This window comes from Corythoichthys intestinalis, chromosome 10 (assembly GCF_030265065.1).
Source record: "Corythoichthys intestinalis isolate RoL2023-P3 chromosome 10, ASM3026506v1, whole genome shotgun sequence".
Taxonomy (NCBI): Eukaryota; Metazoa; Chordata; class Actinopteri; order Syngnathiformes; family Syngnathidae; genus Corythoichthys; species Corythoichthys intestinalis.
This window is the reverse complement of record NC_080404.1, coordinates 58,219,539-58,238,062: the sequence shown is the minus strand read 5'-3', so window position 1 is coordinate 58,238,062 and position 18,524 is coordinate 58,219,539. Positions and strand designations below refer to the sequence as shown.

The window sequence follows — 18,524 nt, the reverse complement described above, 5'->3', positions numbered from 1 at the left end:
AAAACTGCAACAAAACAACAACAAAAACCCCCCAAATAACAGCATAAAAAGTCGAAAAACTGGAATAGTAGTTTTTTTTTTTTTTTTTTTTTTTTAATGTGAACATAAATGAAATGCCTCCCCCCAAAAAACACAAAAACAAAAAACCCAGCCAAAACCACAAAAAAATCTTCCAAAGAGTCGAAAAACCATGAAAAAGGTTAAAAAAAAAAACAACTTCAAAAAACCTGAAAAAAAACAAGAAATCCAGAAAACACAACTAGAAAAAAAAATCTGAAAAACTGCAACAAAAATAACAAAAAATCTGCACAAAGATTTCAAAAACTGTCATAAAAGGTAGGAAAAAAATACCTTAGTAAATGTGAAATTAAACAATTAAACAAACCTGTAGAACGGCTTTCTTTCACCTGCGCAACATCGCCAAAATTAGAAATATTTTATCTAAAAGCGATGCAGAAAAATTAATTCACGCGTTCGTTACATCGAGATTGGATTACTGTAACTCCCTACTTGCAGCTTGTCCTAAAAGCTCTCTAAAAGGTCTTCAGCTAGTCCAAAACGCAGCAGCAAGACTTTTAACAGGAACCAATAGAAGAGAGCACATCACCCCTGTGCTCCAGGCACTTCACTGGCTTCCAGTCGAGTTTAGAATTAAATTTAAAATACTCCTTCTTACATTTAAGACCATTAATGGGTTGGGGCCATCTTATCTCACCGATGCTCTGGTTCCATACCGCCCCAACAGAACACTCCGATCTCAGAATGCAGGTCTACTGGTAGTTCCCAGGGTTCATAAAAGTACTGTCGGAGCTAGAGCCTTTAGCCACCAAGCCCCTGTTTTATGGAATCAGCTTCCAGCTAGTATTAAAGAAGCCGAGACAGTTTGCACATTTAAGATTAGATTAAAAACGTTCCTATTCGACAAAGCTTATAGTTAGGCTAGTTGAAGTCGGAATAGACTCACAGTTTAAGTTGCACTAGAAGCTATAATGCTGGGGGGCAGTACAGCCGCTGAGTTCTATCTCCTTTTCTTACTCTACCTACCACTTGTCTTACTTTATTTCTATTTTCCAATGTTAATATCTAGTTGTCTAGTCTCTTCATCACTAGTCACCCGGTGTCCCCTTTCCCCCCTCCCCTCTGGGGAGGGGCTATTTTTCAGCTGCAGCCTCCTGACTGTCCGGACCCCTGGCTGGATAGACGTCCTCGCTGCTACCCCCGTCTCATCTGACTAGAGGGACCTCTTCTTGCTCCTTTACTCCACTGTATTTTTACGGACTATAATTTCGCTTGCTAATTTCCATTAGCCGTTCTGGGGTTCCTGTCTATCCGTCCTGGGAGTGGATCTCTCCTGACTGTGGTACTCCCCAAGGTTTCTCATTTTTCTCCCAATTGACTCTGGAGTTTTTGGAGTTTTTCCTTGCCGGCATGGAGGGTCTTAAGGATAGGGGATACCCAGGACTTGAACTGTATCTATTCATCTTTGTTGCTTCATTTCTAATTGTGTATCATATTGCCTCTGTAAAGTCCTTTGAGACCTCTGTTGTGATTGAGGGCTATACAAATAAAATTGAATTGAATTGAATTGAATTGAAAAAACATGAAATCCAGAAAAATCAAGCCAGAATAAAATTGCGTAACTGTATATAACTGCAACAACAAAAACTGAAAAATCCCCCTGCAAAATCCAGAATAATAAAACTAGAATAAATCTGCAAAAAAGTTGAAAAACTTTGAAAAAAAAAATGTGACCAAAAAAAAAAAAAAAAACCACAGGAAAAAAAAAAAAAAAAAAAAACCATGAAAAATCTGCAAAAAAAATAGTAAAAAACAGTAATAAAAGGTAGAAAATAAATACTTTAAAAAATGTGAAAAAACATGAAATCCAGAAAAATAAAGCTAGACTAAAACTGCACACCTGAGGATTTTGTCTGACCAGTTCTTCCAGTTTGTTCCAGATTTCTTCCCGCTCCTTTATCCGGTGTTTTTCTCGACAGAGACCGCAAATCAATGGCGTTTTGGCCAACAGTGAAGCGGCTTCTCACCTGTGTTTGTCACTCTTGTTCATAACTGTGGATTTACAGTACCACAAACATGAGAACTGGAACCCAAACAAAGCATGCATGTAGGACTTTTAATTCAAATTTTCTTAATTTTGTTAAAGTAAAAATGCATAGTTTTGAGTATGTGAGTAGTCAGAGAGGTCCACAATTAACATTCACCATCCTTATTCAGAACCTATTCAGAGTTGTAGATTTACAGTACCACAAAAATGAGAACTGTAACCAAAATAAAGTCCACATATAGGATTTTTAATTCAAATTTTCTAAATATTGGTACAGTAAAAATGCATAGTTTTGAGTGTGTGAGTAGCCAGAGAGGCCACCTACTAATATTCACGAACCTTGGCCGGAACTTATTCAGGACTGTGGATTTACAGTACCACAAAAATGAGAACTGTAACCTAAGCAAAGCATGCATGTAGGTCCTACATTGTAGGACTTCTAATCCAAATTTCCTCAATATTTGTACAGTAAAAATTCAAAGTTTTATCAATATTCCCCAAACTTGGCTAAAAGTTATTCATAACTGTGGATTTACAGTACCACAAACATGACAACTGGAACCCAAACAAAGCATGCATGTAGGACTTTTAATTCAAATTTTCTTAATTTTGGTAAAGTAAAAATGCATAGTTTTGAGTATGTGAGTAGTCAGAGAGGTCCACAATTAACATTCACCATCCTTATTCAGAACCTATTCAGAATTGTAGATTTACAGTACCACAAAAATGAGAACTGTAACCAAAATAAAGTCCACATATAGGATTTTTAATTCAAATTTTCTAAATATTGGTACAGTAAAAATGCATAGTTTTGAGTGTGTGAGTAGCCAGAGAGGCCACCTACTAATATTCACGAACCTTGGCCGGAACTTATTCAGAACTGTGGATTTACAGTACCACAAAAATGAGAACTGTAACCTAAGCAAAGCATGCATGTAGGTCCTACATTGTAGGACTTCTAATCCAAATTTCCTCAATATTTGTACAGTAAAAATTCAAAGTTTTATCAATATTCCCCAATCTTGGCTAAAAGTTATTCATAACTGTGGATTTACAGTACCACAAACATGAGAACTGTAACCCAAACAAAGCATGCATGTAGGACTTTTAATTCAAATTTTCTTAATTTTGTTAAAGTAAAAATGCATAGTTTTGAGTATGTGAGTAGTCAGAGAGGTCCACAATTAACATTCACCATCCTTATTCAGAACCTATTCAGAATTGTAGATTTACAGTGCCACAAAAATGAGAACTGTAACCAAAATAAAGTCCACATATAGGATTTTTAATTCAAATTTTCTAAATATTGGTACAGTAAAAATGCATAGTTTTGAGTGTGTGAGTAGCCAGAGAGGACACCTACTAATATTCACGAACCTTGGCCGGAACTTATTCAGAACTGTGGATTTACAGTACCACAAAAATGAGAACTGTAACCTAAGCACAGTCCTACATGCCGCATGCAGTCCTACATTGTAGGACTTCTAATTCAAATTTTCTCAATATTTGTACAGTAAAAATGCACAGTTTTGAGTATGAATGTTGTCAGAGATGTCAACTACTAATATTCACCAACCTTGGCCAGAATTTATTCAAAATTGTGGATTTTCAGTACCACAAAAATGAGAACATCTACCTACTATCTACTAAATCGATCCGTTCCTCAAGGGAATCAAATAATATCATATTGACTTGACAGCGGACGTAACACACATGTAGATGGAGCGTTTTTAAGATCAGGTGACTATTTCATTTTTAAATGATGGCAATGGTGGCGTTATATATTTTAGGGTGTTGAGAGTGTTTTTAGGAGTTCGGAACAACGCGAGCCCATTGAAGTCAACCACCTTGCCGCTCGGCCGCTACGCATTTACCGTAATGCTTAAATTACGCGGGTGCGCTAATTTTAGGGTCCGCTCATTTGACCACGGGCCCACCGGGAAAATCCCAAGTTTCCCTGTAAACCAGTCCGCCCTTGATGGCAGGTAACATTTTTTTGGGCCTTACTTGTTCCAGTGGCTCTTGGAGTTCTTGTAGAGAGCGGGTAACATGAGGGGAAGGATGCTAGCTGCGTTGTTGCTGATCAAACTCATAATGTACTCATTGTTCTAGTGGTAGAGAGCGCGCTCGGCCACCTGAGCGAGTGCACGGGCAAGTGAACGGTCACGCGCCCTGACAAAGCGCTACGTCTCCTTACCGGGAAGTGAGTGCTGGACACGCACTTGGCCAACTGCCGGAAGAGCGGCTGGTGGACTTTGACGAACTCGGCCGGCTCGATAACGTCAAGGATCTCCTCCAGCTCGTTGAGGAACATCACCTCCTTGGGACTGTGGGTCTTGGGCCAGAACTTCAGCAGGCCCACGATCACCTCGAGTGGCAAAAGAAAGCGTTGACAGGCATTTTTGTTGACTGCTCGGGTGATTATCTTTCGACATATGCTAGTCAGCTATCGGCAGATACAGTGGGGCGAATAAGTAGTTAGTCAACCACCAATTGTGCAAGTTCTCCTAAGTGAAAAGTTTAGAGAGGCCTGTAGTCATCAACATGTGTAAACCTCAACCATGAGAGACAATGTGGGGGAAAAAAATCACATTGTTTGATTTTTAAAGAATTTATTTGCAAATTAGAGTGGAAAATAAGTATTTGGTCACCTACAAACAAGCAAGACTTCTGGCTGTCAAAGAGGTCTAACTTCTTCTAACGAGGTCTTAACGAGGCTCCACTCGTTACCCGTATTAATGGCACCTGTTTTAACTTATTATTGGTATAAAAGACACCTGTCCACCACCTCAGTCAGTCACACTCAAAACTCCACTATGGCCAAGACCAAAGAGCTGTCGAAGGACACCAGAGCAGAGGTTGCGCTAGACATTTTCGTTGTCTGTCATTTTGACTGACAGGGTCATAAAAATCCGTTCATAATCTATTTTTACCCGTCACTTAAATTTTTATAATGATAATGATGACATGTTCAATAGTATTTAGTTTTCATTCATTTTTAATTAACATTGCAATGCTTGCTTGGTGGCGAAAAATTAAGACACGGAAGTTGTGGTATTTTTCTCCTTCTTTTTACTCTGCTTACCGCCAACAAAACAACAACTCCACCCCCAAAGAAAAAGAGGCAACTATATAGACCCCAATCGCCAACGTCACACAATGATCTTAATTGTGGTTGTCAGCCCAAAATCTTCTAAATATATATTAAATGCATCTTACCAGATATAAAATGACTACTACATAGTCTGTGGTGATCGTTTGGTGCCCAGACTTCTTGTCGAATTACAGCAGTCCATCTCGCTCTCCTCTTCGGGTCTCTCAGAATACGGTAGAACTTCAAGTCTCTCAGTCTATCTTCTCTGTTACTGCAACCAACCGCCACACACGCCTTCACCATTTTGATTATTAATGTTAACGAGCAGAAAAACACGTCGTAATAGGAGGCATGTACGCAGCGGTAATGTGTAAACACGACGAGCTGACGGAAAATATGGCGGCTCCAGTCAGGGGGGCGGAGTTGTGACGTCATGTGATTGGGGTCTATACACAGGTCCACCAATTGGATGACGCGCTGGCACACCGGGTGCACCAATAAGAACCTTGCGTTGATGTGTCAATCACGGTGCCGCCGCCAGACCCCGGTGACGCTACAATATTCTGACAGAATAGCCAACGACGTCATGCATTAAGAGAGACAATAGCTAATTAATATGCTCACTCGCCACCCTGTGGTCTGGGGTGTGAATTGCAAGCTGTCAAAATGACGGACGGACTTCAGTTTTTTCCGTCACCGTTTTAAAAAACCGGTCAACGACGAAAAATATTCGGTTAACGCGACCCCTGCACCAGAGACAAAATTATAAAGCTGCACAAGGCTGGGAAGACTGAATCTGCACTAGGTAAAACTTTTGGTGTAAAGAAATCAACTGTGGGAGCAATTATTAGGAAATGGAAGACATACAAGACCACTGATAATCTCCCTCGATCTGGGGCTCCATGCAAGATCTCACCCCTTGGCGTCAAAATGATAAGAACAAAAATCCCAGAACCACACAAGGGGACCTAGTGAATGACCTACAGAGAGTTGGAACTACAGTAACAAAGGCTACTATCAGTAACACAATGCGCCGCCAGGAACTCAAATCGTACACTGTCAGACGTGTCCCCCTGCTGAAGCCAGTACACGTCCAGGCCCATCTGCAGTTTGCTAGAGAGCATTTGGATGATCCAGAAGAGGACTGGGAGAATGTGTTATGGTCAGACAAAACCAAAATAGAACTTTTTGTTAGAAACACAGGTTCTCATGTTTGGAGGATAAAGGATACTGAATTGCATCAGAAGAACACAATACCCACTGTGAAGCATGGGGGTGGAAACATCATGCTTTGGGGCTGTTTTTCTGCAAAGGGACCAGGACGACTGATCTGTGTAAAGGAAAGAATGAATGGGGCCATGTATGGAGAGATTTTGAGTGAAAATCTCCTTCCATCAGCAAGGGTGTTGAAGATAAGACGTGGCTGGGTCTTTCAGCATGACAATGATCCCAAACACACAGCCGGGGCAACAAAGGAGTGGCTTCGTAAGAAGCATTTCAAGGTCCTGGAGTGGCCTAGCCAGTCTCCAGATCTCAACCACATAGAAAATCTGCGGAGGGAGTCGAAAGTCCGTGTTGCTCAACGACAGCCCCAAATCATCACTGCTCTAGAGGAGATCTGCATGGAGGAATGGGCCAAAATACCAGCAACAGTGTGTGAAAAGCTTGTGAAGAGTTACAGAAAACGTTTGGCCTCCGTTATTGCCAACAAAGGGTACATAACAAAGTATTGAGATGAACTTTTGGTATCGACCAAATACTTATTTTCCACCATGATTTGCAAATAAATTCTTTAAAAATCAAACAATGTGATTTTCTGATTTTTTTTTTCCACATTCTGTCCGTCATAGTTGAAGTTTACCCATGTTAACAATTACATGCCTCTCTCATATTTTCAAGTGGGAGAACTTGCACAATTAGTGGTTGACTAAATACTTATTTGCCCCATTGCATATTTTTCCTGGACCTTCAAACATGCGTCCATCCATTATCTAGCGCTTAATTCGGGGTCAGGTCGCAGGGGCAGCACCGTTAGCAGGGAAGCCCATTCTAACCCATCCCAGCAGCTCCTCTGGTGGGATCCAGAGGTGTTCTCAAGCTAGCAGAGAGACATGAGACTGGAGAAAAAAATGGCGAACGAGACTCTGGCCTTGTAAAGTCGAAAGTGCATAGGTCGATTACGTCATAACCCGAGGACTACAGTGGTATGAAAACGTATCTGAACCTCTTGGAATTTCTCACATTTCTGCATAAAATCACCATCAAATGTGATCTGATCTTTGTCAAAATCACACAGATGAAAAAACAGTGCCTGCTTTAACTAAAACCCCCCAAACATTTATAGGTTTTCATATTTTAATTAGGATAGTCTGCAAACAATGACAGAAGGGGGAAAAATAAGTAAGTGAACCATCACATTGAATATTTTGTGGTCCTCCCTTTGACAGCAATAACTTCAACCAGGTGCTTCTTGTAGCTGCAGATCAGTCTGGCACATCGATCAGGACGATTCTTCTCTACAAAACTGCTGTAATTCAGTCAGATCCCTGGGATGTCTGGCATGAATCACTGTCTTTAGGTCATGCCACAGCATCTTAATGGAGTTCAAGTCTGGACTTTGACTTGCCCACTCCAGAACGTGTATTTTGTAGTTCTGAAACTATTCTGAAGTTGATTTACATCATTATCTTGTTGCAGCATCCATCCTCTTTTAGCTTCAACTGTCTGGCAGACGGCCTGAGGTTTTCCTGCAAAACTTTTGAATTCATTCTTCCATTAATGATTGCAAGTTGTCCAGGCCCTGAGGCAGCAAAACAGCCCCGAATCATGATGCTTGCTCCACCATGCTTCACAGTGGGATGAGGTGTTGATGTCGGTGAGCTGTTCCATTTTTCCTCCACACATGACAATTCAGCTTTGGTTTCATCAGTCCAAAAATATTTTGCCAAAACGTCTGTGGAGTGTCCAAGTGCCTTTTTGCAAATATTAAACGAGCAACAATGTTTTATTTTAGAGAGCAGTGGCTTCCTCGATGGTGTCCTCCTATGAACACCAAAGTTTTACATAAAGTTGAGATATTGGACTGTGCCAGTGATTTCTATAAGTCTTTAGCAGACACTCTAGGGTTCTTTTTGACCTCTATGAGTATTCTGCGCTGAACTCTTGACATCATGTTTGGTGGACGGCCACTCCTTGGGAGAGAAGCGATCGTGCCCAACTCTCTCCATTTGTAGACAACTTCTCTGACTGTCGATTAATCAACATCCAGACTTTGAGAGATGGTTTCGTACCCATTCCTAGCTTTTTACAAATCAACAATCCTTGATCGCAGGTCTTCAGACAGCTCTTTTGATGGATATACTGATGCACATCAGACAGTGCTTCTCAACAAGACAATTCTTACCAGGTGTGTGTGTTTTGTAGTGGGCAGGGCAGCATGTGATTGGGCACACACCTGACCTGTTTGGTTTTGGTTTTAATTGCTCTTTAAAGAGCATATGACACCAGAAAAAAAGTCTTAAATGGCATTATTATGTGAATTAGAATCATATTTTGAGACGATTCGACTATATACAACAATTTAGCAAAGCGCAGATGACGAGAAATTAGTCTTTTAATCTGCCGGTTAGCCACGCCTACCATTATAGGGCTTTAGCGTCCCCAACAGGTGGATGACGTCAGCGGTAGACTTGGCTCATCGATTTTACTATTCAGCCCATTGAGGGGAAATTATTCAGAACGAGGAAAACGCGACGAAGAGAGCTGCAAAATGTCATTGTTTCAGTCTCTCTACTCCCAATATTTTTACAGGATATTCTTTTTATCCAAGTATTTTTCCCCAATAGCTATATAAATGGCTTGAGAAGGACCAGTCAGCCCGTCGAGGGGGAACTATTCACAATGAGGAAAACGCGACGAAGAGAGCGGCAAAATGTCATTGTTTCTGTCTCTTTACTTCAATATTTTTACAGGATATTCTTTTTACCCAAGTACTTTCCCCAATTGCTAAATAAATGGCATGGTCATGACAAATAACAATCTTGTGCTAAATGGAATATAAAATAATAAAAATCCATTTATTCAAGACGAAATGGCAAAATTACTCCATAATGGTCAAAACAGTCGACTTCACCTTTACTGTCACACCTCCCGAACGATATTTTATGACACCTAAATCGGACATATGTAATTTCCCTTCCCCGGCTTCGGAGAATGTAAACAGACCAGAAGGAGTGACAGCTAGCCGACATGCTAACCCGAACCGAGGGATGTTTCAAAGTCTTCGAAGTGGAAAATCACACATAACTAGCCTGGATTATTTGACATGACGACCCGGTTGTCGAGTTTCTTTGCGGATCGGCAAACCGCCCGGCGGAGAGCAATTTACAGTTCGTTCCCTGGAGGAGGGTGGCTGGAGTTGTTGTGTAGCTAACGCGCTAACAGCTAACTGCTAATGAGCATGAGGATAGCTTTTTACATGCCTATCAATGATCAAACGTAAGTAGTCCTTTATTTAAAGGAATTTTATAGTGTTTACTTTGTAATCACTGTATTCGTATTTGACATAATACAAAACAAGATGTTTACTCACTTCCTTGTAAGTCCAATGGTCCCACAGTAAATATCCACGGTGAATGGGAACCTTTTGAAACTCCAAAAAGGCGCATACGCCTCTCCCGCATACAGAATGATTTTTCTGCAGCCGTTTGGCTGGCGTGATGCAAAAAATAAAAGTATTAATCCACAAAATCAGCTGAATCCTTCGTCCTCATACACAACAGTACACAGTATAGTGAAGAGAACGTCTTCTACCGTACACGTCACAGCGCCCTCCTCCTCAATGCAAGACCGAAGCCGGAAGTCACTCATTTTCATGGCGCGGGATTCAAAAAACTAAATAAATATAGCGATCGCTTCCACACACATCCAAGCGGTCCATATCATTCAGGGGCATAAAATACCACGTGTATTATGAAATAAACATGCTTTTTCGTGTCACAGGCACTTTAAGTCTCCCTTACTTATTTTTCCCCCTTCTGTCACTGTTTGCATGCTATCCTCATTCAAATATGAAAACTTATAAATGTTAGGGTTGTTTTAGTTAAAGCAGACACTGTTTTTACATCTGTGTGATTTTGACAAAGGTCAGATCACATTTGCTGGTGATTTTATGCAGAAATGTGAGAAGTTCCAAAAGGTTCAGATACTTTTTCACACTACTGTATATGTATATCAGCCCGATATATCGGCTAGCTTTAAACTATATATATCTTCGCCACAACTATATTTACTAAAAAAAATTGTACTTACCAAGTTCAAAAACGTGAGGTACTTCCAAGGTCCTCCATACACAAAGATCCCAGGTGGTAATTGTTCTCCCATCTTTTGCAGCCAGAGTGATCACAACAAAAGCATACCAACTAAATGCGGTGATGTGGTAAACTCCCTTTAAGGTTAAAGTCATTTTATTTGGTTTTTTTTTTTTAACAACACTGTTTTCCAGTCTTGGCTGAGTCACAGCGGGCGCAAATTCTGGGCTGTAGCGTGAAAACTAGAAAGATTAGGCTAAATGTGCTGCTCAACGCAAACACAAGAGGCCTACTGTTGAAGTCGTGGACGCGAGCTTTCATAAGCGGCGTTCTGGAACATGTGACTTCATGGCTATTTCACTCTCCGTGAGCTTATTGGCTTTCAAAAGGTTTTGCAAGAAAAGTCTGATATAAGCACAGTTTAAGGTTAAATATCTAAACGTCTTAATGTGGCTTTTAAAAAACATGACGTTTCCTAAGAGTGAAAATTGAGGTAAAAAGTCCAAACTTAAGGTCGTTGATTTTCATCATTTACTCTGGACCAAACCAGACATCCATTCAACATACTGTATTTGAAAAATGACTACAATTTGTTAGTTTCATTGTACAGGATTTATAGGTAAAGGCACAATTGCAGTTTCTCCAAATTACAATAAAACCCCAGCTTTTTTTTCATTTTACCCCTACATGAACTTCATCATCGTGCATGATAAGGCTTTGAGGTCCTTTAAGAAAAATGCATTTTTCACTGTTACGATGGAAATCTGTACAAATACCCTAAAAATGTGACAGCTGTTCACACATAATGCACAGTAAAATTTGGCATATGACAGTATCATGGAGTCATATACAGTACATGTTTTTGTTTGGATTGTACTGAAGTGTAATGTTGCCACCCAAAAAAAAAGTCCAGTATCATATTTTTTCCTGATAGTATAGTATCTTGCAAAAACTTGATGACTATCATGGCTGTGGCGTGACTGAGTAGTAGAGTAGTTGTCCCCCAACCCAGAGGTTGTGGGTTCAAGTCTCTGCCCTGATGAACTCGTCGAAGTGTCCTTGAGCAAGACACTGAACCCCACATTGCTCCTGGTGCTGCGTCACCAGTAGGTGAATGGCGAGATAGTGTAAAGCGCTTTGAGCGCCTTAAAAAAAAGGTGGAAAAGCGCTATATAACACCAACACCATATTATGTGAAAATGTGATAGTATGTAAAAACTAGATAATTATTCTGTGAAAACGTGATGATTAGCATGTATAACTTGATAATTATCATGCCAAAATGTGATCATTATCACGTAAAACGTGATAGTATCACCTTAAAATGTGATCGTACGTAAAAACGTGATAATTATCAAGTAAAAACGTGGGAACTACCATGTAAAAATGTGATGCTAAAATGTAAAATTGTGATGTGTAAAAACGTGATCATTATCATGTAAAAACATGAGAACTATCATATGAAATCATATTATGTAAAAACTTGCTATAATGTAAAAACATGATCAGTATCATGTAATGAAGTTACACTATGTAAAAACTAGATAATGATCATGTGAAAACACGTAAAACGTGATATCACCTAAAAATGTGATAGCATCATGTAAAAACGTGATAATTATCAAGTAAAAACTTGAGAACTATCTAGTAATATTATATCATGTAAAAACTCAATACTATAATGTAAAAACGTTATCATTATCATGTAATAAGGTGATACTACCTTGAAACCTAAATAATTATCACGTAAAAACATGATCATTATCATGTGAAACTTGATAATTATCATGTAAAAATGTGATCATTATCATGTCAAATGTAATAGTATCTAAAAACGTGATGTTATCAAGTAAAAACATGAGAACTACCATGGAACAATGTGATCCTACGATGCAAAATTGTGATTATTATGTAAAAACGTGATCATTACCATGCAAAATTTGATCATCACAATGTAAAAACGTCATCATTACCATGTAAAACGTGATAATATAACCTAAGATTGTGATAGTATCATGTAAAAACGTGATAATGATCAAGTAAAAATGTGAGAACTATAAAGTAAAATCATATTATGTAAAAACTCTATACTTAATGCTATACTATAATGTAACATCGTGATAACGATCATGTGATAATGTGATACTATGTAAAAACTAGATATTGATCATGTAAAAACATGATCTTTATCATGTAAAACTTGATATTTATCATGTAAATATGTGATTATGTAAAACATGAGTGTGTAAAAACGCGAAAATTATCAAGTATAAACTTGAGAACTATCATGTAAAAACATGTCAATAAATATCACGTAAAATGTTATAGTATCACCTTAAAATGTGATAGTATCATGTAAAAACAGGATAATTATCCAGTAAAAACGTGAGAACTATCAAGTAAAATCATCTTATGGGTTAGGGTTTACCCTAACCTTAAATAACCCTAACCTTAAATACTCAATACTATAATGTAAAAACGTGATCATTATCGATGTAATAACGTGATGCTATCTTAAAACCTAAATAATTATCATTTAAAAACATTATCATTATCATGTAAAACTGGATAATTATCATGTAAAAATCTGATCATTATCATGTCAAATGTGATAGAATGTAAAAACGTGATAATTATCAAGTAAAAACCTGAGTACTACCATGGAACAATGTGATCCTACGATGCAAAATTGTGATTATTATGTAAAAAGGTGATCATTATCATACAAAATTTGATAATCACAATGTAAAAACATGATCATTATCATGTAAAACGTGATAATATAATCTAAGAATGTGATAGTATCAGGTAAAAACGTGATAATGATCAAGTAAAAATGTGAGAACTATCAAGTAAAATATGTGAAAACTCTATACTATAATGTAATAACGTGATCATGATCATGTAATAACCTGATACTATGTAAAAACTACATATTGATCATGTAAAAACATGATCTTCATCATGTAAAACTTGATAATCATCATGTAAATATGTGATTATGTAAAACGTGATAGTATGTAAAAACGCGATAATTATCAAGTGAAAACGTGAGAACTATCATGTAAAAACACGATCATTATCACGTAAAATGTGATAGTATCATGCAAAAACAGGATGATTATCAAGTAAAAATGTGAGAACTATCATGTAAAAATGTGATACTACCATGTAAAATTGTGATATTATGTAAAATCCTTATACTATCATGAAAAAAAGTGATCATTATCATGTAATAACGTGTTAATCACGTAAAAACGTGTTAATGGTCATGTAAAAATGTGATCATTATCATGAAAAAAGTGATACCATCATGTAAGAACGTGATACTGTCATGTAAAAATGTAAACTTGTAAACGTGGTAACTTTCATGTAAGAACGTGTTACTTATTATTTAAAAACTTGATAACTATTATGTGAAAATGCACGATTATGTTAATTTTTTTTTTTTTTAAAGTCCAGAAATTCTACTGGACTTTTAAAAAAAAATTTTTTGGTGGCAGCAATACGCTTCAGTAGTACTGGTTTCTTAAAAAGTGAAGTCTATCCATCAATGAACACCTTCATTATTCCATTAAAGTAAGTTTATAAACAAGAATAAGGTAACGGACATGTTTTTCAATGATACATGAGGTTAAAAATGCAGCATATTTCCAATGTGCAATTCTTATTTTGGGATTAAATACCTTTTCTAACTATGTCAAAACAAATGTGCAGTAGTGGAATTATGATTAATACGTTTTGGAACTTTATTTTTTTTTTTACATTTCTAATTGGAGTGGGGTAGCACACGATAAAATTTGCGATACATGGCTCACAATGATCTCATTAGACGTCTATGACTCAACTTATGAGTGTTTTTTTTGGGGGGGGGGCATTTCAGGTCAGTTGCTGCTAATTTTGTCAGATTTTGGTGGCAGTTTATTTTTTGAACAGTGACACCTTTTTAAAACGATATATCGATTCTTGGCAGGAGCATATCAATTACCTTTTGGGATACAGTACAAAGTATCGCCATTTCCATATATTGTCACATCTCTAGTTTCTAAACGTCTAAAACAAGTCCAAGACATGCATTGGCTTGTTTAGCAGTAACAGGCATTTACACAACACTACGAATGCAGCTGAAATATGTAAGTGAGGAATTTCAACACACTTCCAACAAGCCACTAATGTTGTAACATTTTTTCTTTGCTAATAGACCCTACTCACGTGACGTCACAGCCACGCCCCCGCGCCATGTTGTCCGGATACTAGTCATGTTAATGCATTAGCGCTTCGCAAATTCCTCCTATTATGGCGTGTTTTTCTGCTCGTTAACATTAATAATCAAAATGGTGAAGTCGTGTGTGGCGGTCGGTTGCAAAAACAGAGAAGATAGACGGAGAGACTTGAATTTTGACCGTATTCCGAGAGACCCGAACAGGAGACCGAGATTGACTGCTGCAATTCGACGAGAAAACTGGGCTCCAAACGACTACCACAGATTATGTAGTAGTCATTTTATATCTGGTAAGATGCATTTAATATATATTTAGAGGGTTTTTGGGCTGACAACCACAATTAAGATCATTGCTAGGCTAATCGCCGACAACATACACTCAGACGTTGTGAATGAACTACCTGAAAATATATAATTATAAGGGGATAATCAGACAGTTGTCATACAATTAATTTACAATTTCACTATTGAGGTCAAAAGCCAAAAAATAAATTCAACTAGGGACAATCTGGAGTAGTGCTATCGCACTTCATATTTATTACGTATTATATATGTATATAGTGAGAGTGCTATCGCTAAACCATATAAACATTAAAAGCCCTAGCTCCATTGACAAATGATATGAAATACATTAGACTTGACAGTGGATGTTAGCAAGAACAAAAGATTTTGAATTGAAAATTTCGTAACTCACCTTCCGAGCACAAGATTCCTGCCGAATTTTCGTGTACGAGGACCTGTTTCACCCAACCAGCAACGTAGCATTTATAAGCCTCCAAGCTCTTAAAGTTTTTCAAACTTTCGTGAGAATAGGCTCATTTTGTGTGGACAAGATTGTTGTAAATATCAGGATATCAGATGTCAGGCGAAGCCAGCGGGTCGAAAAACATCGATTTAGGCATCAAATACGGATCTGGCAAATGGATAAACTGAAGCTTTTCCACGTAACGCCTTTTATGCAACGGATCCAATGAGTTTACAGCGTCAGATAACACCGGGGCTTCCATGAATTGCTCTATAACTTGCTCGACTAATTGAAAACAATGAGAATAGGTCTGAAAAAGAGGTACAATATGGCGGCCGGAGACAGCGACACGCCCATTTTGTGACGTAGGAGAGTAGGGTCTATAAGTTATGAAAGGAATGTAGGCTCGGGCTGCGGTTACAAGAAAAACCACTAGATGGCAGAAAAAACTTTCTGCACTGAGAATAACCACTCACATGGAAAGACTGGACTTTTTGCGAACGTTACAATTAGGGGTGTGACAATATATTGAAAAGCTTATATCTTGATACTTTTTTGCCCAAAAGGTTATTGATATGATCCCGCCAAGAATCGATATCGTTATAAAAAGGTGTCACTGTTTTTTTGTTTTTTTTTTAAAGGTTGCTGCCAACATCTTCTATTAGAATAGTGTCTACGTTGCTAAATGCCATTGATGGCGCAAGACAATTCATTTTGACCGGATTGGACGTCTAGCGGGGTCAATGGCATTGAAACCACAGCATTCAAAGCCAGTCTTTTGAGGTCACTTTAGTTCATTTTAGGGCATTTACAGGTTGCTTCCTGTTGATTTTGGGGCATTTTCAGGTGATTTTTCAAACTCAACAGAAGGTCCCCAAATGAACAGGAAATGATGTGTAAATTACCACAAAAGTCTGTTAATGCTCTGGTCTCAGTACTATTGATGGCTTGTTCATTTTAGGGCATTTACAGGTTATTTCCTGATGACTTTTAATCATTTCCTATTCACTTGGGGACACATTCTTAAGTTACTTCCTTTTTAGTAACCAAAAATCCCTTTTCAGTAGCCAAAAATCAACAGGAAATGACCCGTGAATGCCCAAAAAGGAAAAGGAAGCGACTGAAAATCAACAGGAAATGACATGGAATCAGTGGCGCCACCCCTATAAATTGGTTGGCCACCCCACTGGCCAACCCGCTTGCAGGTATATCGTTAGATTGTTGTAGCATCAGTTATGCATTTCATCCCATATGAATGCATTTATTTTCTTTTGTTAAATGTAGGGCTGTCAAATTTATCGCGTTAACGGGCGGTAATTCATTTTTTTAATCACGTGAAAATATGTATCGCAATTAACGCATTCGCGGTACGACTCACTCAGGCATTGCCGCAAACAGCTTACAATGGCGCCATTTTACTTATATACAGAGATAAGAGGCAGTGTCAATTGAGTGGAGTAGATACAAGCATTCATTGGGGCCGTGCTTTTGATTGGCAAAAGCGTTGTCATCTCTCCCACAGTATAAATATTGTGGGAAGCGACGTGGGGACGAATGACAGGAGTTGATCTTTTTCTTAACACCCTGTAGTGTACCCAACACAGAGAAGATATAGCATTTGCAGCCACCACACACAGTCATGGCTGCACCACTTCCCATCGTGCATTTGGGCAGAACAGTTAAGTCGCTACAGTTTCATTTACTGAAAGCTCAAAAATATACCAGATGGCAATATTTAGTCACAATGTACAAAACAAACTCACATTTATCCTTTAAGAATCACCAGTCTTTCTATCCGTGGATCACTTTCACAGAAAGAATGTTAATAATGTTAATGCCATCTTGTGGATTTATTGTTATAATAAACAAACAGTACTTATGTACAGCATGTTGAATGTATATATCCGTCTTATCTTTCCATTCCAACAATGATTTACAGAAAAATATGGCATATTTTATAGATGGTTTGAATTGTGATTAATTACAATTAATTAATTTTTAAGCTGTGATTAACTCGATTAAAAATTTTAATCGTTTGACAGCCCTAGTTAAATGTACACCTTATGCCTAATATATACATAACACAATAAAAACAGAATTGTTGTGGAACTCAAAATGTTGACTGGACAGTTATGGACTATGCACACTAAATCATTAGTAACATCAAATATTACACAATACACCAAAGTATATCAGTAGTCGTGTCCTGAAGTCTTTCTGATAGTTTTCCCCTGACCTTTTTACTGCAATAATATAATGAAAACCTGAAATTATGGCTTTTAGTTTTGGCCACCCCAAGATTTTAAGTGGCCCCATCAGGCCACCCCTATGAAAAATTACTGCATGGAAATGCCCCAAAATGAACTAATTGTCTGACATTGGCTGCCACTGACAGTTGATTAAGACATCAGAATCAGAAATTTTGCACGCTTCTAGTGGCTAGAAATCCGAGCAGTTCTTGAACGCGACACGAGCAATGCCTCGCTCATTTGCACACAACCGAAACTTACTACCTAGTCCTTCCTTCCTTCCTTCTGCAACTCCGCCCGACGACGTAAAAAAAAAAAAAAGCGATATTGAATAATTTCTCGCGGCACACCTGACAATCTGCAGCACACCAGTTGAAAAACACTATTGTAGAATATCCTAGAATGATTTCCCGAACCATGTATCGATCATCGTTGTATTTCCATATCATGAGATCATAGTGAGCCTCGAATCGTGTCGTAAGAAACAATATTGTCTATTTTCAACCCCATCTTTCTTGTAATGGCTGTTCTAGAACAAGTTGTCTGTATTGCATGTAACATGGTTGCCACTGCAGTCAAGGCACCTCAAATAATCACTTGTAACAAATTGCACTTTACCCATCTCTGTGTGTCATTAAAACATTTTATCACTTACATATATGCACGGTCAACTACCCATAAACGCACTCCACGCTGACTGAACTGATAGCGATTGGCAAATACAAGTACAACCCTATTGGTCTTTACTGATCATGTCTTAGTCAGCATGTCGGGCCTGTGCCGTACTTCAGTCTGTAATCTTTTCTCTCTGGGTCCCCAGTTAAGGAGTCATCTGAAAGA

At 38.2% G+C, this 18,524-nt stretch overlaps 1 protein-coding gene across 5 annotated transcripts in view; it reads right to left on the bottom strand.

The window, feature by feature from the left end:
• fam83ha (family with sequence similarity 83 member Ha) overlaps positions 1–18,524 on the bottom strand; it is a 52,625-nt gene that overhangs the window by 17,286 nt on the left and 16,815 nt on the right. Inside the window, exons 6-8 of one of the 5 annotated variants that reach the window (XM_057848152.1) lie at positions 10,470–18,516; positions 5,285–5,430; positions 4,263–4,433 (exon numbers count right to left, since the gene is read on the bottom strand). In XM_057848152.1, the coding sequence (XP_057704135.1) occupies positions 18,505–18,516 (12 nt within the window). In that variant the 3' untranslated portion in view covers positions 4,263–4,433; positions 5,285–5,430; positions 10,470–18,504. Of the gene's footprint in view, positions 1–1,787; positions 2,071–4,262; positions 5,431–10,469; positions 18,517–18,524 lie in introns of those variants that run through there. The other 4 variants (XM_057848151.1, XM_057848150.1, XM_057848149.1 and 1 more) reach the window with 4 other exon arrangements.